The sequence below is a fragment of the Puma concolor genome, chromosome D2 (assembly GCF_028749965.1).
Source record: "Puma concolor isolate L17-30 chromosome D2, mPumCon1.1.hap2, whole genome shotgun sequence".
Classification (NCBI taxonomy): domain Eukaryota; kingdom Metazoa; phylum Chordata; class Mammalia; order Carnivora; family Felidae; genus Puma; species Puma concolor.
In genome coordinates, this window is record NC_141677.1 from 64,026,124 (window position 1) to 64,050,404 (window position 24,281).

At 43.8% G+C, this 24,281-nt stretch overlaps 1 protein-coding gene across 2 annotated transcripts in view; it reads left to right on the forward strand.

Moving 5' to 3' along the window:
* The window catches only part of SORCS3 (sortilin related VPS10 domain containing receptor 3), a 596,149-nt gene that overhangs the window by 242,950 nt on the left and 328,918 nt on the right, over positions 1–24,281 (forward strand). For both annotated transcript variants that reach the window (XM_086680815.1, XM_086680814.1), the window contains exon 3: positions 15,415–15,514. In XM_086680815.1, the coding sequence (XP_086536941.1) occupies positions 15,415–15,514 (100 nt within the window). The remainder of the gene's footprint in view (positions 1–15,414; positions 15,515–24,281) is intronic.

Below are 24,281 nucleotides of genomic sequence, written 5' to 3' on the forward strand. Positions count from 1 at the left end.
ATAAAATTCAGACTCTTTAGCAGATATCCAAGACCCTTTATCTTATTCTACTAATCTAAACATACTCCCCTTTATGCCCATGTGGAACATTGCTTTCAGGTCTGGCCCATCTCCTAATTATCTTCTGAAAATATTTGCATGTTTCAGGTTCCAAGCCTTTGGACATGCTCTTTGTCTTGCTTTGGCTCCTCATCCTCCATCTTTTCCTCAAGGCCTACCTCTTCTATGAAGTCTTCCTTCCTTTTCTCTGAGATCCTTTAGCACTAACGAATGTCACTGTCTTCAACATTGTAGCCATTGTCATCATGTTAATAATGGCTACCTTTTATTAAGAACCTGTAACCTTGACATTGTGATAAATGCTTTAAGTGTCTTTACTCGGTGAGCTCTCAAACCACCCTGTAAGGTAGTTGGAATAGGTGGTTTTGCCTATTTTATAGATGAGAAAACTGAAGTTCAAAGAGATGAAGTGACCTGCCCATGATCACATAATCAGTAACAGGTGTGGAACCAGCCCTTGATCCCATCCTGTCTCTGACTCCAAAACTTGTGCTCTTAAACATACTGCTATCCTATTGCATTTGTTCTAACTCTTTCCTACTCATGTGTCTCATAGTATTTATTTGTTAAAAGGGTGATTGGGTGCCAGGGAGAGGACACTAGGGACTTGGTAGACCCCTTGTCCTCCCAGAGTTTTATCTAATTGGATTCTTGAGCCTTTTTCCTAATCACTGTCTCCCTCCCCAAACTTCTTTTTCTCCTTTGATCTCTCCAGGAGAGGAGTATATTGGAATTTTACCTATGTTCAAGTCATTTTGTCTATCATTTTCAGGTGGTTCAGGTGTTGGGTGTCATCCCTTGGCATTCAAGACTCACACATACCCTGATTTCTAGTTATTTAACGAGAGATGGTCTTATTGCCCCAAGACCATATGGTTCTTTTGGACCACAGTCCTGTAGGTGCCTAGATTACGTGATCCATATGCTGGTAGACCTTTGGGAAGCTGAGCACTTGTTTTAGGCACATGCCTTAACTCAGGCAGTTTTTGCAGGACCTCAGTGGCACATTTGCATCCTTAGAGCATCGATCTGCATTTTGGAAGCAACCAGAAGGCATTTGGAGCTTGATCAGATGCACAGAAGGTTGGAGATGGCAGGGGCTTTTGAGATCATTGATTCCAGTCCCTCTCATTTTACAAAAGAGAAGAGTAATCAAACTGTGAAGCGTTGTTTTGGGTTGGAAACAAGGAGTATCTGTAACAACAAGATTCTGGAAACCCAGTAGACCAGAACTTATGGTGCTGGCTGAATGCTTAAGTTTAAGCCACTGGAGACAGTCAATAGCATCATGTTTCTGCCAGTCCTGGTGTTTGTTAACGTGTTGAGAGACACTCTATTCCTAATCAGGGCTCTGGCTCCTCTCAGCACCTTATCTTGCCCAGTTGAGTACTACCACCCTCCTATGGGAGCAACCCACCATGTCAGGAAGGATGTTGAGTTCCAGTGATTCAGAGAGGACATGGGCCTGACAAATGTCTGTGCATGTTGAGGGAGGTGGGCTATGGTGGCTAGCTTCCAGAGCCAAGCCCCCTGCAGGCTTTCACGTGAATTGGCAGTGAATGTCTTGGTAAAAACCACTGTCCTCTCTTCCCAGCAATACCTTTGGCCCAGGCTTCTGCAGCCTCTGTGTTCCAAAGACCCCCAGATCCAGGTGTTTGGTATAAAATATACTTCTGTTCAGTAAATTGCTCAGACTATAGGAAGTACCTGCTTTCATTTCATTAAGTCATTCTTGTTTTATAGAGGGGAAATAGGAAATGGTAGAAAGATGGCCTCAGGAAGGAATGGAAGTATTTCAGGGACCTAAGCTGATTCTTACTCTATGCTTAATGCAGGTTTCTCACTTTATAGAGAGTATCCCAAACAACTCTGCCTGGTGGAAGTTGTTATGACGATATTAGAGATGGGGAAACTGAGGTCCAGAAAAATAAGGCAGCATTCCCAGTATCCTATGCTAGTGAGTGGGAGAGCAGGGATTTTAGTCTAATGTTGATTCTAAACACCCTCCTTTTTGATACCTGTAATGCATCCTAGTAAGCAATGCCTTTGGAGATCCCCTGAAAGGATGAGTCAGTGAAACATGTGATACTTTGTGAAGCACGTGCTCCATTTACCACTGCTTAAATAACTAGCCAAACACTGGAGTAGAGTATAAGGGATTTGGAATCCGTTGACCTTGATTCCAGGTCCAACACTGTTGTTTACTCAGACACTTAACCTCTCTGAGTCTCTATTTGCTCATTTTTATGACAAAGATAGAAAACCTATGTCAAAGGAAGTTCGTGAGAATTAAATAAAATATTTCAAGAGAAAGTGTTGTGCATAAGGCTCTATGTGCATGTTACTTAAATGCTGGTGATTTAGGGTAGCAGTCTTCCGAGAAATCAATTACTGAGCCCGAGTGTGTGCCAGAGGCTTGACCCACGACCTCAAGAAGCTTATAGTTTGGGTGGGGGCAAGTTACTGTGAAAATCAGAGAGTACAGGCCAAGTGGTGCTGTAGTTATAGAAAAGCAGGAGAAAAGCAGAGACGGGAAAGATCACAGGGCAGCATGGATGAGAAAGCTTTATGTGGGAGGCTGGAGCTGAACTTTAAAGGAACTGGATAAGAGGAATGCTTGAAGAGGAGATTTTCAAGAAGTCCAGAGATTTAATAATAAAAAAAAAAAAAGTCATCTTTTTGTGTGCCGCGGCCCTCTTGGGACCTAGTAGTTGTTTGGCATAGGGCAGTGGTTCTCCAAGGGTGGCCCTTCCATCCCTGGGGGATGTCCATGACCCTTTCAGAGGATTGATGACATTGAATTATTTTCTAATCATAAAATGTGATTTTCCCTTTTTTTTATGCTCATTTTCTCATTGTGGAGTTTCTTAGAAGCTACATGATCTATGCGATATATCAGATTAAATGCAGACATAGATAGAAGAATCTCATGGTCTCCCATGAAGCCAAATATTAGAGTTTTGCAAAAAAGCATAAAATGCCACTCTTTCTCACTAAATTGTTTTCATTCTGGAAACCAGCTGGTTTTCACAAAAGCGTAATATTTATTTATTTTTGTTATTTTAAAATGAATTCATAAATGGAAAATTTTATCAGCTGTAATTTCTCATGTAGTACGTGGGGTGAATTAAATCTCCTAGGGTCCAGTCCCCACCAGTTTTTAGAAGTATGAAGGAATCCTGAGTCACAAACATTTGAGAAGCATTGTTGAAGACGTGGCATTCTGGTGTGAAGACACAATTAAGATCTCATGTTTTTTACAATGCTTTGGCGTCAAGATGGGTGTCCTCTTGGTATGTTAGAACAACTGTGTTCTCGTATGGAAAACTTAAAATGTTGTCTGGTATGTCTGGAAAACTTCGAAAGGTAAAGCCCAGTGTTGACAACTAAGCAGTGAAGCTGGTGACTGCCATACATTACTAGAAGTGCAGATTGACCAGAATAGTTCTGTAGGGCAGTTTATAACAAGAACTTTAATGATAATTTTTACCCTTTGAACCAATAATTGCACTTCCATGAATCTATTCTAAGGAAACAAATAAAGATGCACACAAGGATTTATGTACAAGGATACACACTAAAGGTATAAAATTGTAAAAGTTTGGCCAGAAACCGACCAATTGTCCAAGAAGAGAGTTAATGTAAATTATAATACATTTATATATTCGAATGTTGTAAGGCTTTTAAAATGATTTTGGAAGAATATTTAACAACACGGGGAACAGCTTAAAATATTATGTTAAGTGAAAAAGGAGGACATTAAACTGTATACAAAGAATGACCCCAATTTTCATAAACATACACATGCACACGGATTAGAGAAAAAAAGCACACCAGATGTTAACTGAGCTTTTCTCTGCATGGCGTAGCTATAATTGATGTCTGTGTTTTGCATTATTCTTTTCTGTATTCTGTATTCTACCATAAATTTTCAGTCCTTTTATCTTCTTTTATGTGAGGCTATGGGAACCCATCTACCAAGTCAGCCCATGCCACTGGGGGTTTAGGTGAGGGCTACTTCAGATCGTGAAGGGGGATTTCGCAAGGGTGATGGTTTAAGTAGTCTGTGATTTGAGGATAAACTCAACTTCTAGCTGGTTGTCTTTTTTTACTTAGACTTTCAAAAAAGCTTAAGAAAACTAGGATTCATTTTCATTCCCTACAGTGCTCTGGTCTATCATTTTGAGCATTTGGAGTGTAGAATGCAGGGCCCAACAGGGCAAATGTTTAAATAATGTTGTGCAGCTGGCACAGTGTAGAGAGAGCATGGAAATCAGTATATAATTCTTTTAAAATAACTTCTTTTAAACGTTTTATTTATTTCGAGAGAGTGCAAATGGGGGAAGGGCAGAGAGAGGAGGGCAGAGGATCTGATGTGGGCTCTGCAGTGATAGCAGTGAGCCTGATGTGGGGCTCGAACTCATGAACCACGAGGTCGTGACCTGAGCCGAAGTTGGACGCTCAACGAAATGAGCCACCCAGGTGCCCCGATGTATGATTCTTCTACAGGAAGAGGTTTCTCAGCCCATGGAGATGAGGTGACTATGGCATAATAGCTTCAAATAGAAGAGCTGCAATTCACTCCTTTTGTATCTGGAAATTTCTTCCTCTTTCCTGTGTTGGGAAATGTCAGGTGTTGGAAAACTTTAGTCTTCCTTCTTCCCTGAATGACCAGTAGGATAACTGATAGTCTGAGTTCTGCATGAGGGAACATCTGCTTTGTTGTAAGTCTCTGACAGCAGAACACTTTCACAGTCAAAATGGAATCTGTTTGAATGTGACTGTTTCAGTTCCTGGAACATATTTGCTCAGTTTGACTATCTACCCTGTGTGGCAATATTCAGCATGCTTTAGGGTTTAAAAGAGACATCCAAGATACTTCCTTGACCTCAGAGAACTTATTCTGTCTGGACAAAGAAGCCTCATGCAGAAAAAGTTAAATGATGACATAAAACGACAACAGAGGAGAAGAGATGTATGTCCCCAGAGAGCAGGTACAATCGTCCCTGACAATGACACCAATGCTGGGTGCTAGGAAACCAGAGGCAGGAGAGATGAGAAGCTTCTTGGAAGAGGATACAGCACAGGTACATGCTCTCTTTACAGGGCTGGCTGTTCCTGGGAAGAACAGATTCACATTAATTGACAGTAATTAATTACTGCACTGAGTGCCCACCACATAAAAGGCATTGTGCTTATCTCTGAGAAGAAAAAGATTTACAGATGAATGGGACACAGAATTTAACTTCTCTAGGGTAGTGGGATGGTCTGAAGGCTAGCCATCAGTTCACATTTCTCCATTAGGCAGCTACACATTTTATCCTGGGGGTTTCTGGATGTGCACAAACAGACATAATTGCTTGTATGGCATAGGGACCCAACTGGCTGCATGTAATTTTAAAGGGAAATGGTAAACATCTGCTCCCAAGACAGAGATGCCTTGCTAAAACTGTCCAGCACCTTCTAGTTCATGCCTCATTATTTTTTACCCCAGGAAAACTTAGTAAAAAAAAAGTTGATTCTGTTTTCCCTCGACTTTAATTTGCAAGCGTTGGCCACCTGCTGGAGGCTATCTCTGATTATGTGTAGCAACCCCTCCATCTTCCGTGTGCCTTTTGGTAGCTTACTGCTGATTTGGTGGGGATGGGATGGCATTCGTCTGTCCACTGGTGGTTATGTAACTATAACTCAGCCGCTGTTTGCCCAGAAATGGACGGGACAATTTCTCCTCCAGTGATTATTATTCTACCATGGGGTCTCCCAACAACTGACAGTGAAGTGAGCTCTGTGATATTAGGGCTATTTAAGCTTCACAGTAATCCTATGAAGGCAATATTTATATTCTCATTGAGTGGATATGAAACACGAGACTTATGTAATTAGCCTAAGGTTCCACAGGCTGGATTTGAAACCAAATCTGCTTGACTCTGAAACGAATCCTCTTATGATTATGTTGGGCTGTCTGTTTGAATGCAAATGCTTATCTATAATAGGGTTCCTCTACAGATGTGTCATTTTACTATATGCATTGTAGCTGCTCAGTAACAAATCACTTTATTGCTATTATTTTTTAAAGTTTATTTATTTATTTTGAGAGGGAGAGAGGGGGTGGAGAGAGAGAATCCCCAGACGGCTCTGCACCCAGCGCAGAACCGTGAGATCATGATCTGAGCTGAGATCAAGAGTCAGACGCTTAACCAGCTGAGCCACCCAGGTGCCCCATGTTGCTATTATTAAAAAAAATTTTTTTTGGATGTTTATTTATTTGTGAGAGAGAGGGAGAGACAGAGTAAGTGGGGAGGGGAAGAGAGAGAGAGAGAGGGAGGCACAGAATCTGAAGCAGGCTCCAGGCTCTGAGCTGTCAGCACAGAGCCTGACATGGGACTGAAACTCATAAACCACAAGATCATGACCTGAGCCAACATCCCTGAGCTTAACTGACTGAGCCACTCAGGCCCCTCCAGCTATTATTTTTAACTGTGTGAGTGATACATGGATATCTTTTCATTTTAAAACACTATAACATTACAAAGAGCTCAAGTCCCAGTAGCCAATGGACCCCACCCCAGTCTCTTACCCCGAGTTAACTTTTATTACCAGTTATTTGTGTTTTCTTCTAGAATTTTTAAAATGCATTGTGTACACACTTATAAGCTTAATGGCAATATATTATTTTATTTTGTCTGGGTGTACTGTTTGTGTATTTAATATATCATTATTCAGTATGTGTGTTAGGGACTTTTCCAGATAAATAACCTTCATATCTACCTTATTTTTTGATGTTGTTATATAGTATACATACGTATGTGTGTGTGTGTGTGTGTGTGTGTGTGTGTGTGTGTGTGTGTGTGTGTGATAAAATACACTTAGTCTTTCCCTTAATGATAGCCATTTCATTAAGGTCACATGAATAAAGGTGCAGTGAATTATGGGATGCTGCACCCATGTGGGTTCTTTTAGAGGCTTTTTCTTTGGAGGGCTTCTTTCCTCCCCTTACCTGTATGATATAAACATATCTCTTGGATGATAGAATTGAGACTGTCCTTTTGAATCCTCAGAATAACAACCCAACAACCTTATTGTCTGGACTGAGATTCTTCAGTGGGAACCAAAGTGTTCACACAATGGGAAAGAACAAAGATCTGAATGTTTGGCCAACCCCACCCACCCCAACCTTCCCTCCCAGATCTGTGCTGGGCGGGTGCTGCTGGTGGATCTCCATTTTATCTGATATAAACCATGGATTATGCAGGATCTGGTCTTTAGGGTCAGCTAACCCCCAATTCTCTGCATTTGAAACCCAGTGGTGGTTCTCATTCAAATAGCTAGGGCAGGAGGACACAGAGATGGATTAATTATCCTGTATCATTGTGTCTCTCTTTTTGAGACTAGATAATGCAGCTGAGGAGTCAGATAACACAAAGAGGTCACTGGGAGCTTTGTGAGCTTCTGCCTTGGCATCAGCCTGTGTTTTTTTTTTAAATAGAGGGTGGGACCAATACCCACTTGGAGAATGAAGCTATTTAAATCACTTGCTTTTGGCTGAGGTCTCAAGTGAGTTATCTGTTTGTGGTCAGGCTGGGTTTCTGCCATTGCAAAGATACAAATTAATATGGCTTTGGGCACTGGCCCTAAGAGGAGAAGTGGGGCCGGCCAGAGGGGAGCATCAATGGTTTTTCCATTTCAATCATAAAGACTGTCTGGGCAGCGCTTGGTCTGGAGCTATGCTGTGGAAACTCCTGACCCTGACCCTGGAATGATCTGTGGTTCACCACACTTGAGAGCCCCTAATTGCCTGTGGGTTTTGATTGTTGACTCTCCTCAGTGTTAGTTCATTGGGACATACTTGGGGAATGGCTGGAGGGTCCACCCCAAGGCATGCCACTTTGAAGCCTGGTTCTGACTTCTGATTTTCCAGGCAGCTGGGCCATATTGTACTTTCATGGTAGCAAATTGAAACAGTGGCCAAAGATTCTTTAATGATTTATTGGGTGTTCATAGGCTTTCCCACCCCTATTAAGTGTAAGGAGTGTAAATCAAGGAAAAGAAAACAAGGTGATTGCCCTTGAGGAAAATACAATCTGGGGCATTCATAAAAATGACAGCCATAAGCATTTATGGAACGAGGGCTTTTATCAGCTCCTAGACTAGGTATCTCACTACTCTTCATTGACACCACAACAGTATTGTCTCACTACTCTTCATTGACACCACAACAGTATTATCTGAGCTGAGGTTTAGAGGAGCAAAGAGTTCACACAGCTAGTTCTTCAAGCTCTGCATCTAGTTGTCTTTGCCATGATCCCACCTTCCTTGTTTTCTCTGCTTAGAGCTGTGCTCCACACTTCCGGAGATTTGAAAGGCATTTCATTTGTTATTTTTCTTTTTTTTTTTTTTTTTTTTTTTAATTTTTTTTCAACGTTTTTTTTTTTTTTATTTATTTTTGGGACAGAGAGAGAGACAGAGCATGAACGGGGGAGGGGCAGAGAGAGAGGGAGACACAGAATCGGAAACAGGCTCCAGGCTCCGAGCCATCAGCCCAGAGCCTGACGCGAGGCTGGAACTCACGGACCGCGAGATCGTGACCTGGCTGAAGTCGGACGCTTAACCGACTGCGCCACCCAGGCGCCCAATGTTATTTTTCTTTTAAGGAGCTCTTAGCAATTGCCAAAAAGCAAATTTTCACATTCAGAGAATAACTAGGGAACTCCAAGGTGCCTTTGATACAAATGAATAGGAGAGTGTGGGCTGAAGTTGTAGGAAAGTCTCCACGATGTAATCAGTGCAAAAGCTGGGAGTCAAAGAAGGGGGAAGTCTGGGCAGTTGCCAGCCTTCAGATCACTGGGAGAGTGGGGGATGGGACATAGATGGGGTGGACCATGAATGCCCAGCTCAGGTAGGCATTTTGACCCAATGTGGCAGCTGGGCTGGGAGGGTGAGTTAGGGCATCAGTGACCCTGGTGGGAATCTTGGAAAGTTGTCTTAGAGCACAGACAGTGAGTCAGGCTGGTGGTGGGTATAGTACAAGCTGATGGTTTGATAGTCTGGAGCAGGGGCCTCCTCATTATGGGCTCCCTGCTTTTGTAAATACAGTTGTATTGTGACCACCACACCCAGTCGGTGACATGCTGTGTTTGGCTGTTTTGGAGCTAAAGTACAGAGTTGAGTGGTTGGGAAAGAGATCAAGGAAACCTAAAATATTTACTCTCTGGCCCTTTTACAAAAAAAAAAAAAGTTTTAACCTGAGCTGGGGCTACTTGTAAGTGTCCAAAAGGAGAAGCGAAGCCCATTGACTGGCACACAGTATGTGCCCTAATAGGTAATAGGTAGGTATATTGTTAAGAAATGAACAGAACAAACTAAACTTGATAACAGGAAAGAGAACAATCGAGCCTGTGATTGTTTGCTGAATTTAGATGACCTCCCAGAGAATGGAGCCCATGGAGGGGAAGAGAGACTGATAAGAGAATCCAGGAGGGAAAGACTTGTGGTCTCCCAGCTCCTTTGCTTTGCAGAAGTCAGGGGCAAAGTTTGGAAAGGGAAGGAGCAGGAGGCTGATTAGTGAGCTGGGTGGTAAACTGGAGGAAGGCAGCTGCCTGGACGAGGGAAGCAGTGCACTCACCTGATCCCGAACATCTGGTGGGCCAGTGAGAACTGGCAGAGTGCCTTCCAGAGTCCTCTCACCTCTGGCAGGAACGTGGCATTGGAACGGGGGCGTGGAGTTACAGTTCCACTCTACCGGGAGGCTGACTTGGCTGCGTTGCCTGAAAGTTTTTCTTTTATGTTCTTTTACTTTTAAAATAGCAGCCCATATGCTTGTTGCCACCAGCCTCTCCCCCAGAAGCTTACTAGAGGAGTGGGAGCTTGCTGGATGGATAAAAGTATATGATATTCTCAACTGCACTCTGGACGTTGTCATGGAGAGAGTATCCCTGGTGAACACCCAGGGTTATGGCAGGTCAGGCTGCCATGCTCTCCTGGAATGTGCTGGCCCACATGGAGATCTTCTGAAGGCCTATCAGCATAGGACAAGAACTCCTGAGTTGTTGAGGGGCTCACTAGGAGTCAGGTCCTGGCACAGAACTGTCTGTGTCTGGGAAGTTGAAGACGGAGGGTATCCAGCCTACCAGTCATCTTCGGGTACCTAGGGAGTAGTGTGAGTGCTTGGCAGCTGGGAGGCCCAGCTAGACAACAAGCAGGTCCCTGGGCAGTCTTGGGCATCATGGAGCAGGTGACCCACAGCAGTGCAAATTGGAAAACCAGGATCAGCGTCCATGTGGCCAGGATCCAGGGCCCCAGATGCTAACTGAGTTCAGATGGTCTGGAATTCAGGACTGTAGAATTAGAGATACCTGGGACAAGACTGGTCAAGATCTATAGACTTAGGCCCTGGAAATAAAGAAGGACTTAGCTGCTGGAACTGGAGAGTAAGGGAGTGTATACAGGCTTCTTGGAGAAAATTTGTCAATAACCAGCAAAGTAGAAGTTATGCATAGAGTATGAAGCAGTAACTGCACATCAGGATATGTCATTTTCTTCCCTTTCTTCATAAATGCGTGAGAAGCCATGTATAAGAACGTTCACTGAAACATTGCTTACTATCGCAAATTTTAAAAGAAAAAAATTCAGAAATATTTATTAGTGGTTGGAAAGATAGACAGTGGTTTCTTCATAAGCTGCAGTGCTCTACAGCAATGAAAAATGGATGAATTAGGGCTAGATGTGCCACCATGGGTAAATCTCAAAACTTGAATGTTGGGCAAAGTAAGCAAACTGCAGAACATACATCCTGTATAAGGCTTACGTAAAAGTAAAATACTCCAAAAGATTATATGTTGTTTATGAACACAGATACTTGTTAAATCTAGTAGTGGGCATATCATTGGCATCTCATTGTGTTTTCCCGTGTGCTGGAAATAATTCATTAAAAAGGCAGGAAGAAAGAACGAGAGAACATGGAATGGTCTGCTAGGCTGCAGTAACCTGAGCGGAAGCACAGAAACCCATAGCCTGTGGCTTTATACCTCTCACATGTCGCCTTCCAGGGTAGCTATGCATTCTGATCTCCAGAATGGTCAATGGCAGGTGTGATGTTTCCAGATTTCTGGACATTTCAGTGTTGGGAGCACAGTGTCAAGATTTGGGAAATTAGCTTTGAAATAGGAGAGAAGGGAGCCTGTTTCCTCCACGTGGCCCCACTGGCAGGTGTCTCAAGTGACAAGGTGGAGGATGGTCTGCTTTCTTGGAAAAGTAAGTTCCTCAGGTGCAGCGGTCTCTGGCAATGGGGTGGAGGCCTCTCTCCCAGCCGCTCCTCACCCCAGGCAAAGGGGGTCCCCATAGCTCTGTGGTTAATGTGGTGTGCAGTGTCCACGCTGGAAAGGACAGAGTCCAGGGCACCTTTAGTCCCACAGGCGGCCTGGCTTCTTAAGGTGTCTTCAGTGAAGACACCTGTCTGTCACCTTGAGCAGAAAATGCCCAAGGCACAGAGGAAGCTGATCTATGGAGTATCTTTTGTTGGAAAGTCCCGACTCTTGGAGAAGCAGCTACTCGGAGAAGAGCAGAGTCCCTGTGAATCTGTGGTGCAGCCGGCAGAAAGAGAGGACTATGTGGTGCTAAGCATACTACCTTTGATGAGATTTATTTGGATTCTGGAAGGAAGTTTGTTGTGACGTCAGTCATGCAGGGGGACCTGAGAATTCAGCTCTTTACAAAAGTAAGATGTTTGCTATGTATAGAGTGAGGAAAGTTTGCTGGTTGGAAAACAGCTAAGCACTGTGTTGGTGGCATAAAGATATTTAAGGTCCAAGTGGGGCCTTATGATTATTGGAGTAAAACCTCTTGTATTTGATGATGAGAAAATGGGGCTTGACAGACCCTCTTCTCTGCCAAACTCTAGTCAGGACCCTCTGAGTGCTTTGTCAACAAGGCCCTGTCCTTGGGTGTGTTCAACTTTTACCCAGTTTCACCATGAATCCTGCTAAGCCCGTTTAGCTAGAATCCCCCACCCTCAATATTTGATTGAATTCCTCATCCCCTACCAGGCCCTAGGTGATGTCTGATTACCCTGGCATGCCTTCAGTAAGAATCCTCTCAGGTCAGTTTAGAAAAGAATTACTCTACCTTCTAGTAATGATCCATTCACTGACTCCCACCCTCTCTTTGGCTGTAAATTCCTTGCTTTTTGTTGTTTTTAGAGTTGATCCCAGTCTCTCTTTCCTATTGCAGAACCCCATCACAGTGGTCTCTATACTTATTGCCATTTCCCTGAATGAAGTCTGCCTTACCATTTTAACAAGTGTCTGGGTAATTTTTTTTCTTTAACAGGCATAGAGAATTGGTTTGTCCAGGGTAACACTTGTGTATGCTTTAGAGTCTAGATTTCCAGACTCCAGATTCAATGTTCTTTCTCCACACCATGTTATCTTTAGGCCTTTAAGAGTACAGAATCAAGAAGTGATTCATCCTACAAAATATTTTATTTGGGTTAATAAAAGTATGCACCTGACTGCCTCTAGAGATTAAGGTGTCTCCTCCCTGCTGTGGAGAGGAAGGGAGCTTGGAGTGATAGATCATTTAACCTTGATGCTAGTGCATGTGAACTGTAGGTCCTTCCCTGGCACCAGATGCTGCTAGACCTTTCCAGTTGTGCCAGCATCCAACTTTATGAATTTTTCTAGGTAAGGCTATGTTTTGACTTGCTCCCAGATGTTAGCAGTTGGGCAAGAACTTGTGACCACGCATTCATTCTTGCAAATAAAGACAAAGCAAAGCAAAACAATACACAAATCAGTACATTCAGCACTTGCTTTGCACCAGAAGTGGTGCAAGGCATTGGGGCTGTTATAAGAAATGGCTTTTTCCCTTAGGGACTTGTAGTCAAGGAAGAGATCCCAGAATAAAAATAGTATGACTGAAACCATAGGATAAGTGCCAAAATAGAATTATATACAAGGTGATATGAGAACACAAAGGAAATCTTGATTAATTTCCCAGTGGGGAAGCTGGAAGGAGGGTGATATTGGTGTTGAGGGTTGGAGATGAATGCACCAAGAAGAAGAAATAGAGCAGGAATCGTTCAGGCAAAGGGAATGATATGTGTAGAAATGGAGGGAAGTGAAAATGCAAGACATTCAGGAAAGTTTAGTGAGGCTGGAGAGAAAGGGACAGGGAGCAGATGGCTGAAAATGAGTCTAGTAAGGAAGATTAAAGCCAAATTTGACAAGACTAAGCTTGGAAGCTACAAACTCATTGTGCGTAGGCAGTGGGTAATTACTACGAGGGATGAGATGGACAGAGTTGGGAGGTTGAAATATAGCCTGATGACAGCATGGAGGATGGTGGGGCAGGGGAGAAGGCTAGAAGAAGAGCATCCAATTGGGGAACTATTGCAAAAATAATGATGCATGAGCCACAGCATCAGGGTGAGGATGAAAAGACCAAGGGTCCAAGTTATTTAGGAGATAGGATCATTAAGACTTGGAGACTGAGCTGGGTTTAAGAGATAAAGGCAAGGAGAAAGATTAGGCGTGATTCCCTGTGCTTAAAGGTAGACAGGAGACAGAAAATAAGTCATTTTGAGGTGGGGGCTGGTTATAAAAGTTACCATAGCCACTGACCATGTGGAGCCAGTAGCCTAGGGAGGGATTTGAAATGCTGATGTTTGTTTATTCAGTAAGCATGCTGAGGGTATATGATGTGTGAAGCCTGGTTCTGTACATTTTGGGGAAAGGAGAAGTGAATGTCCTTTTTGTTTTTATTTTATTTTTTTAACATTTCATTATACCTACATCCTTTTGGGAGGTTTCCCATGTGTTCTATTTTTGCATATTTACAAAGATCTTGTAAGACTAAATTACTCTGATTCTTTTATTTGAGAAACCTGAGGCTCTAGCAGACTAAGTAACTTGCACATGGTCATGCAACCAGAGAGCCGTGGATCTAGCAATGAAATAGAGATTTTGCTATGCCCAAAGTTCATGTTCTTTCATCTCACCATAGCATTCTCTGTGGTTCCTTGCCCACCGGGAGCTTATGTGGTGCTAGGGGAAACAGAACTTAAAGAAATTCAACATAACAATATCAAAAGAGCCGAAAGGAGGCATGGACAGTGGACTTTGGGCATGTAATGGGTGGGGAAGCTTGTTCTTGTGCAGAGAGATGAAAGTGACTGGTAAGAGGGCTAGTGAAGCCTTAACAGAGGTGAAGGTGGGCATCCAAGCTGGGTGTGGGGACATGGAATTTGCTAGATTAGATGGGGGTGGGGATAATTCTTAAAGGTCATCAAATAGTACAAGCCTTGGCTACTAGGCTTGTAAAAATAAGATGTAGGCCAGGACAGGAGCAGATTCTGGTGAGAAGGTGGATGAAGAATCCAGGAAAAGGCAGTTACTAGGGGAGGCACCCAGCTAGAGCTGGGATCTGAGACTTGAGACAGAATGCAGGCACCCATGAGGTTGGGTGACCATAGAGGAAATAAACTGACCTCTGATTTTCTAAAGCCTGGGTGGGAGAAGTTTCGTGATCTAGCCAGGGAAGGCAATGAGGGAAAGACGAGTTGGGGAGCTGATGATACCGGTTGTTTGAAGAGGGAGGGGGGCAAGTGAGGGGTGGAGTTGGAAAGTGAGGTAAAAAGCGTGATAGCGAGCCTAGCTCCTGGGGCCTCCCTGTTTGGCACCTCTTCTCCTTCCTCCACTATGGAAAGGTGGGGTGGAGAGGAAGGAGCCTGCCTTTGTTCTCTGAGACCTGACTTGTGGCTTTGGTATAAGGTCAAAACCCTGGAAATGAGGCCCAAAGGACAAACAGGGTAATTGGAATAATGAACTGTTGGCAGTAGTTCAACAACATTGACTTTTCACCCTGACACACCATTGCTCCTCTGTGAAGGCTCACACCCTCTGCCTGCTGCGGCCTGATTTGGCCACTGGACCCTAATGGGCTTCTTTCCACCAGAGGGTCCCGAGCCTCAGGCTCAGTGGAGGGGGCATGAGGTTGGCTGGACTCGAGTGACCTCAGGAGGCTGTCTGGCCTTGCACACAGCTCCTTGTGCCCCTGCACAGCACCAAGAGGGACACCTGGGCTGAAGGTGGAGCAGGAAGTCCCCAGCAGCAACCTGTACCCACAGTCTCACAGAGGGCAGAAAAGGAGGTCTCTGAGAAAGGCTGGGAGCAAAGGGGACTGAGTTTAGGTAGATGCAGTGGTCTAATTGCTCTTCTAAAATTAATGGGGCCTTTTATCTCTGAATCACACCTGTGATTTGGGAACAAAGGTACGAGTTGAAGGAGAGCCTGGCTTCCCTTTGAATACACTCTCCCATTTGGTGAAACATCTCTCCCTTTGTTTCTCTCTTACCTGCAGATCAACAGACTATGGCACCACCTATGAAAAGCTGAATGACAAAGTAGGTTTGAAGACTGTCCTCAGTTATCTCTACGTCAATCCCACCAACAAAAGGAAGGTAAGACTAGGGGTCAGGGGTCCTGACCTCTCCCTGGGGATGGGGAGTTGTAGTAGGGCTGCCTGGGACCAGGAGTGAAGAAAACCCACAGCCGTGGAATCAGAGAGGGCCTGCTTGATATACCAAGGAGAACATCACAAACGCTGCTTATAATTCTAACAACTGCCTCAATACTAGTAATTTCAACAACAACAGTAAAATTATATAACTAGTAAGGTGTTCCTCTGTGCCAGGAATGCCTTATCTTGTTTATGCTCACAGCAGATCTATGCGCTAGACATTATTATTGTCCCCATTTTACAGATGAAGAAACTGAAGCTCAAAGATATGAATTTTCTAGCCTAAAGTCAGACAGCGGTGAGTAACAGCTTTGTGATTTGAGGATGGATATGCTTGTTTCTTGAATTGGCTTCTTCCACAGTTGCCCTGTTGCTGGTCTGTTTTCAGACAGCGCCTTGGAAACGGGGAGTCTGTTTCTGCCGAGGGAAGGAGAGGCAGTTCCTGGATTCACCGACTTGATCTAGAACAGCTGCTGAGGCAGGAGAGAGCAGACCTGGTTCCGGTGGCCCCTCCCCTCCGCTCTCTGACTTTCCAATGGACTCAATAGCCAGGATGTGGAGGAGATCATATAAGGCCAGACCTTGGTCATGGAGACCCATTGGGAGGAAGGGTCCTGGATTCCATGGAATAATGGATGGTTTTAGAAAATAAATACTGTGTAATATGTTGGCTCTGGGAAGAGGTGATCTTACTGCAACTAGGAAAGCACTGCTCTTTAGAAACTTAGGCAGGCCGAGCCCCTATAAACATACCAGCGTTCTAAAAGGCTGTTTCAGGGTTTCTAAAAGGCTGAAAATGTTATGGAACCAGGCTGGAACGCCGGCGGAAAAACCAAGTGGCACTTGGAGATCTTGGTGGATCAGATATGTATTTAACACCGGTGGGCACAGAGGAGACCGTTTCTCCAAAGATCTGAGCCCGAATGCAAGTGGGAAGGGTAATTTATAGTTGTCAGCTTCCATATCTGTGGGGGTTTTTGTGCATGCAGCAAACAGGGCAAGAAGAACCCAGAAGAGGGGTCTCCAAGCTAGAGACGAGAGCTTATTTTAGTCCCATTGGCCATTTTATGGTATCAATAAAACATACCAGGGTATTTAGTATATGGGGGCCGATGGTCACAAGTAAAATTAAGGAAAGGAGGGGCCCCTTCCAGGGCAGGGAGCCAGGATGCCCAGTCTGTGAGATCCCATCCTCTCCATTGACTGATATTTTCCTGTTGTCTACATTGAATTCTTTCCTCGAGTTCCTTAACCTTAGTCCTGACGATTCCTGATTGGTTTACAAAATGGCAACATTCCTCCCCCCAGAAAGACACAAGTCCCTCCTTTTTCTGAAGTGAGGGGGTGGAGGGCTTGCCTATTTTGGAGGGACACTGCTGCCAGGGAGTTTGTTTGGCTTTGTCAGGTTACCAGGGAGTCTGCCATCCGTTCCACATCCAGCCTGTTGGTGCAGTCCCTATTAGCCCAACAGCAAGAAGCAAGATTAGGGTTATGACACCAGTAAGGGGCAAGGGCTGGCCGAGTTGCGTCCAAATCCCTGGGCTGAGTCCACAAGTTGATTCCTCAGGCTTTTGCCATGCGCAGGCCAGCCAGCTTCCGGGGTGTGGCTGGAGCAGCGCTGGAGATCTCAGGGGCCAGTGTCTTTTTGAGGGTCAGTTTAGGCGGGTTGACTGGATCTGGATCACTTTGCCATGTTGAGGGTTCCTCTGAGTTGGCCTTCTTAGCTCTGGAGTGATCACCATGGGGTGATACCCGAAACTGAGTCCTCTATTTGGTTGTGTGTCTGTAAAGTCCACCTCCAAGTCTTCGAAAGGGGTGGGTTTCTGGTAACTGTCAGATCAGGTTTAGGGAAGATATGGTTTGCATATGTAGAGATCCATCCTGTTTTCTAGCTGTTTAAATAATCATATGCCCATAGGGTCTTAGTACTATCCCCACAGAATAACAAGCACAGAAGATTGTCTATACACGAAATACTGTGACAATTTTTCTGAAGTTTACCTCAAGTTGTCTAGTTTAGGCAAACAACAAACATTTAAAGACAGAACTAGAATTTAACATCCTTAACGGTGCATTGTTGAAACATAGTCTTTTTATTTTCTCTAAACCAGCCCCCCCCCAACCTTTCTAGAGATAGCCAAATTGAGACCAATGCATTTGTAGAACAAGTCCAGTCTTAAGAATCCTGGCCTAATTATTTATGCAAGCTCACCAATAGCGATTGATCATGAGGATCTTTTAAAGTTTGCTTTGCTGGAACCTTTTATCAGGAATCTCTTGGTTGAACTTTTAGTAGCCTCTCCAGGCCAGAAGCCAAGCCAAATACTTGCCATCAGACAGGCCTGCGATACCTGTACAATTGGGAAAATTCCTCTTTATGAGGTCCCCAAGATATCCTGAGGTTCCTGCACCTGCCAGGAAGTGACCTTCTTTCATCACCTTGTGAGGCTGCTGGGAACTCTGTAAGCAAGGTATCAGGCCAAATTTCCAAGGGGCTCTATGGCCCCATGTTTCATAAAGCCAACCTTAGTTCCTTAAAGCTGTCTGGTCATATCTGAGTCTATGAATGTCACTCTCAAATATGACATTCCAGTCAAAGCCTTGATAAAATAACCAGTATTTCCAATGGTCATCTGTTACAAGATGAACAGATTCTTATTGAACTTATGCAAACAACTGTAATTGCCATGAAAGAAAGAATACTCACTGAGAGTTTTTGAATTTCAGGGGAGTTATGTAGAGAGAAAAGATAAATGCTTCAGTTTACAAATGAATATTTTATGACATTTCTGTATATCATAGATATCTTAAGAGAAAGTTTCCTTAATCTGGAAGAGAAAACATCAGAGAACAAGCAGTATTTTCAACAAGAATCACAAAACTATAATCTTCCTTAGTTCATTTAATCCCATGTTCCTAATTCTTGTTCAATTTGAATGCAGCTTTTTAGTTCTGGAAATTCTTACCCATTTTAGTATTATTCTTAAAGACGTCAAATACCTGTATTTGTCCCTGAAGTCCTTTTTATAAATCTCCTTGAAGAAGAAACACGTTTTGTGGGAGAATAAGAACAATTATGAATGACAAAATCTCAGAAATAGACATTGTTAAAGATCTGATGAGAGTTCGTTATGATGCAATTGACAAAGAAATTCGGTTATTTCTGTGACACATAACACTTCAAGTAATCAGAATATTAAGTGATGACCTTATACCAAAACATTAAAACTTTAGGAATTGCATATATATTTGGGCAGTTACAGCATTACCTGTGCAGTACAACCTAAGGTTTACCATCGTATGACAGTGCCTTTCCAAGTAACTTAGTATCCCAAATAAAAGGGCCTAATTGGTCAAAAGACTTTATTTGCCATTCAAATCCTGGGAAGTTTGGTAAAACCTTAGGAAGTTATAAGTCCATCCTAAATAGGATTACAGATCATTACAAACCTTAAAACTTTATTTAACCAAGGTGGCAGTAAAAGATTCTAAAGGTGAGTGTATGGCATTATATAGTTGTTACCGAAACCTAGCTCCTTTAACATTGAAAAGTTTTAACTAAGTAATCAAAGACCTGATAAAGATGAAACATAAAACTTTGGTTTTCCTGGAAAATAAACCTTTGTTTGCATTGTCTTACCAAGAGCAGATCAACAGTCCAAGAAAACTTTGTCATTTGAGGAAAGAGAAAAGCAGAATTTTAACCTTATACCAGTGTACTTTTAAAATTCCATTTATCTCAACCTTCTACAACTTTCCTTTGGCTTCAGACTTTGTCCTAAAGCTATTTCTCTCCAAATAACCAGTCTCATTTAGGACAAAATTACTTTCTTCTACCCTCAACAAAACTGTATATCCATTCCTGATATCTTTCTTACATGTCTACTACTTTCCTACATACAGGGTTGCTTTCCTTATTTCCATCAGTCTTAAGTACACTTAGCAGAATTTTAACTCTTAGGAAACTTTAGTCTCCAATTGAGGACTTAGTGACCAACTGAGAGGTGTTTGCAATGAGAATTTTTTTAGATGGTAAATTCATGAACCAATTAAGTACAAAGCATGTTTTCCAATAGGTCCAAAGAGCCTTAATTTCTCAGCAAAATGAAGTTAAAAAAACAAACCTATGTTCAGTAATCAAAGCTTTAGCATTTCCATCCTATTTGGAAAGTTTCAGGTTACTAAGGACCTTGAAAGTTATCTCAACAATTACCCATGAAAACTTTGAGACAGACAAAATTAACTATCATTAATAAATTGCAACAGAGATAACATGAGCTTATTTGACCTTTGCTGATAACTTTAAAGACAGGGCCAACAAACTTAAATTAGTTTCAACACTGAATATATTTCACCTGCGTCCACTAAAAAGTCCATCAATTTTTCCCCATTGTCAATTTTAACCTGGGGCACCAGTGGAGGTATCTGAAATGGGTGGTCCTAGAGGGTGCACTTCGCTCCTTGACCTGGAGGGTGGGAGGAGGAACCAATGGTGCCAGAGGCACTGAGGGTGGTCTAGGACCACACCCAAGTTGGTGCAGAAACATGAGGGGGAGGGGAAGGCAGAAGAAGCAACTGCTTGGGAATATTCCTTCAAGTCTCCATCCCCAGGTAGACTAACCACAGTTGGCTCCAATTACAGCTGTTAACCTGGGAAATGAGGGAGAATCCCTCACATCTATTAGGCAGAGGAACAGGGAGAGGGAGTCAGTGTCCCTTTTAGTCTGATTCTATTTCGGCCAGACCAATAAGGTCCCCTTGAGGTTCCTCCTGATACCGGCTGGGTTTCTGGGACTTTCCCTGGTTGGGACACTTAATCTTTTAATGTCCTTTCCCCTTACAGTAGGCTCATTGACCCCTTGCTAAGGAGGTTCTGGGCCTCCCCGCTTTTGGTGGCTAGACCTTCCCCGTCCTTTCGTTTTGGCTCTTTTGTGCCTCTGGAGCAAACAGGGTGTAAGCCTCGCATATTCTCTTATAATAATCCCCGGGGGAATCCCCTTGCTGCTGGGCATATTCATGGGCTTCTCAGCCCCTGCTCTGATCCCCAGGAGTACAGACTCTTGGTACCCGTGGATATGGACCTACATCTGGAGAGCGCCTGCACCTGGCTGAGGATGCAGTCTGGTCACTGGTCCCTGTGGAGGAGGGTTCTCCGGGTCCCTGAGGGGATGAGAAATGGGTGGTATTGGTGGTGGAGGAGAGACAGTCAGGGGAGGGAGCCCTGTGAGTCATAAGGTGGCAGAAGGATGAGATCTTCCTTCGTGTCTCCTGCAAACACTAGGGGAGCAGTGGGTTGCTTCTTTGGCTCTCTGGGTGAGTCTCCGGATAAAGTGGCTAAAACCTTTGCCTGACTCCGCTTGCTATGGATGAATCGCACCCAAGGCAGAGGATTTCAGGCAATTTCAACCAGTCGATGTATGGAAATTGATCAGGGTGACCAGGGTCTCTGGAGACAACATGCTAGATGCAGCAGACCATTGGGACATCCAAGGTTCCTTCACAGGGCCCTCCTACACCAAAAGTGGGCCATTCTAACTCACATAGGGTCCTTAACATGCCAGGGGTTATCTTAATTCCATAGTCTCCCAAAAACTCCTTCTTTGCTCTGTCCTGACCCCATAATGTTCCTGTGAGGCAGAGTCACAAAGACAGAGGGATAGGGGTCCTTCCTTTAATGAGGAGATCAGTCAGATGCCTGTCTGGCCGTGTCCCGAAGGAACTTAGGTGATGCTTAGCCGTAACGGTCTCAGCTTTGTGACTTATGATCAGAAACTATTCTGATGCCACCATAGACTTTGTGCCATTCACCACAGAATCGCAGACGGGCCCATTCAGACTCTGTGGGCTTTGGGGACCTTAAGGGTACCCACCCACGGAGCCACAGAATCGAACTTGGCAGGCAAGCTAGACCGAGTTGCACATTCACACTCACATACACACCAGAGGTTATTACATTCCCTCCCACGGAATTTCTACCTGTGAGACTACTGAAGTGTCTGGGGACTGATCAGGTCCCCCTTCCACTCTTGTGAGTGGGCCTCACTAGATTGGGCCCCAGTCTTACCAGTTCCGATGTCGGGTCCAGATCCTCACCTGCCAAGTCTCCTTGAGTCGGAACGGCAGAGCAGGGCCAGCCTGAGGCAACTGAGCGGGACACTGCCAAAATTCAAGCAGGGCGTGTCTTCTCCCTTGCGATTCCTTGTGCCGTCACCGCCTCGCTGTTCTCCCAAACCGGTGGCAACAATGGGTCAGCACAGTTGGGTTTCCTGGTCAGGGAACCAAATATGTTACAGAACCAGGCTGGAACGCTGGCGGAAAAACCAAGCGGTGCTCAGAGATCTTGGTAGATCAGAGATTTATTTAATACCGGTGGTCCGTTTCTCCAAAGATCTGAGTGCCGAATGCAAGCGGGAAGGGTAATTTATAGTTGTCAGCTTCTCTATCTGTGGGGGTTTTTGCATGCGTAGCAAACAGGGCAAGAGGAACCCAGAAGAGGGGTCTCCGAGCTAGAGAACAGAGCTTGTCTTAGTCCCATTGGCTATCTAATGGTGTAAAACTTTATTCATTTTCCCAACAAAAATGGCACTGCCAAGATCTCCTCTTGTGATCCGATTTGCATTCCCCCAGTGGTTTTCTAGCCTTTTCTTTAGTGAGAATAAGTGCAGGGGTGAGCTTGAACCCATTGTGCCGATGTCCCTGATCTCTGATTCCAACCTGGTGGAGGCCAAGCGGGGGTGATGATTGTTTATGCTACTCAAAGCAGAACAGCTTTGACTCAAACCCTTAGCACGAGAACTCATAGCCCCCTCTTCTCCTCACTTTTGCCTCCACAGCCCCAGAAAAGGGAGGAAGCAGAATGGGTGACACCTGGTTCAGCATTGGTGATGGATACCCAACGGTCTAGCTAGAGAGCCCCAGACCTGAGACTGTGCCCACCAGTCAAGTGCCAGAACTCAGATGATCATCAGGAGGGCTGTTTAGATACCCGTTGCTGGCTTTAGTGGAGCAGTTTGTCTTTCCTTTTTCCCAAAGTCTGTCTTTTACACAGTTTTCAGTATTGTCATGTGACTTCTTGAACGTTAGAGCTGAAGGGATCATAGATTTTATTTATACAAAGAGTTATTAATAGTTGTTGAACTTCAGTGCTTCTGTGAAAGTGATCAAAACTCTAGATCTCTTTTCTTAAAACCTGCCCCTGACATAAAACTGGAAAACAGTTTTTAGCAGTTTATGAACAGCTGGAATCTCATCCCTGGACCAAAGATGTCCATGGAGTCTCAGTTAAGAATCGTTTATCTGTAATCATTTTACAGATGACGTTTACAGGAAGACAGGAGCCAAAAAGCCCACATAACTGGGTGAAAAAAGGAGCCAAGTTAGAGGCCAGGACTCATGATTCTCAGTCCGGATTTCTTTTCTCCAGACCACACTTTGCACCTTTTCTTTCTATGCAGTCACAGCCTAGTATTTTAAAATTTACAGTCTAGTCTTGTCTTGGAAGCTTGGGGCAGTTGCTTCGTGACTTTGATTAAAGCTGGTGCCCTGTCCATGATGGACACATGATAAAACTGGACCCAATCAATTCAGAAGTGATGTGTCTCAATTCTGTCTCTGCCCTTCTCCCTTCATTAAGAAGGAAGCTGGAGCCCACAGACGATAAATGTCCACCCAGGTCACTCAGCTGGTTGGTGGCTCCGTTGCCAGTTGGTCTCATGACTTGCAGTATAAAGCTTCCCACAAGTGACGTGGGGTCAGATGGAATCACATCTCAGGGTGTGTGCACTCTGGGAGAAACAGGAACTGGTTTGTCATTTATCATGTAGCAGATGCCCTTCAGCACTGATCTCTGACCTATGACCACAACAGAATTAATCATATTTTCACGTAGATGTTGGGTCAGCCCTCTCATGAGGATTCTCCCAAGTGGGATATGGAGGGTCACACCTGTTTGCATCCATTTTGGTGGTCATCTGTCATGTCTGTTTCCTGTTGGGTTTCTATTAATGTCTTCTTTAGTCTTTTGCTGTTTTTCTTGACCTCTGACTTCTTTCTCTCTCCCTGCTATAGCCTAGATGTGCTTAGACCTGCAGGGAACAAAGTTGGTAAAAGCAGATGCTGGGGTCAGAAAGAACAGAGAGCTAGGATTGAGAGACTACTGGAGTAGATATGCTGTCTCCACTTCTTCATGCTAGAGATGCCGTCTACCCCACAGGCTCTCTGGAGCAGTTTCTCATGGGAATTCATTCCCACTTAAAAAAGTTGGACCTATTTTGTATGTCTTCTCTGAGAAACGCCATTAAAGCACAATTAATTCCCACTTAAGAGGTACTGTTGCCCAGAAAGTTAAAAGCATAGATATTTTCTTCACACAGATTGGGGAAAAACAAATGACTGGCTATTGCCATGGATTTATTTACTTTTTTTTAAAATGGCAGTAGGAATTAATTCATAAGGAGACTATGTGATCCTGAAGTGCTTTCTGAATCATCCAAGGGAAGATGAAATTAGATTTTGTTTCATTTTATTGTGTTTTTGATTGTCTTCTGAGCCTCTAGATGCCAACAATTCAAATCTTACATGGTGGCTTTCTTTTAACCAGAATATTCAGTTTACCAGAACTACTGTTAAGCAGCCACTTAGGCAAAATGACAATTAGACATAAATACTCAGATGAAAATTCTCTGATTTGTTTCTTTATTGCTCTAGTG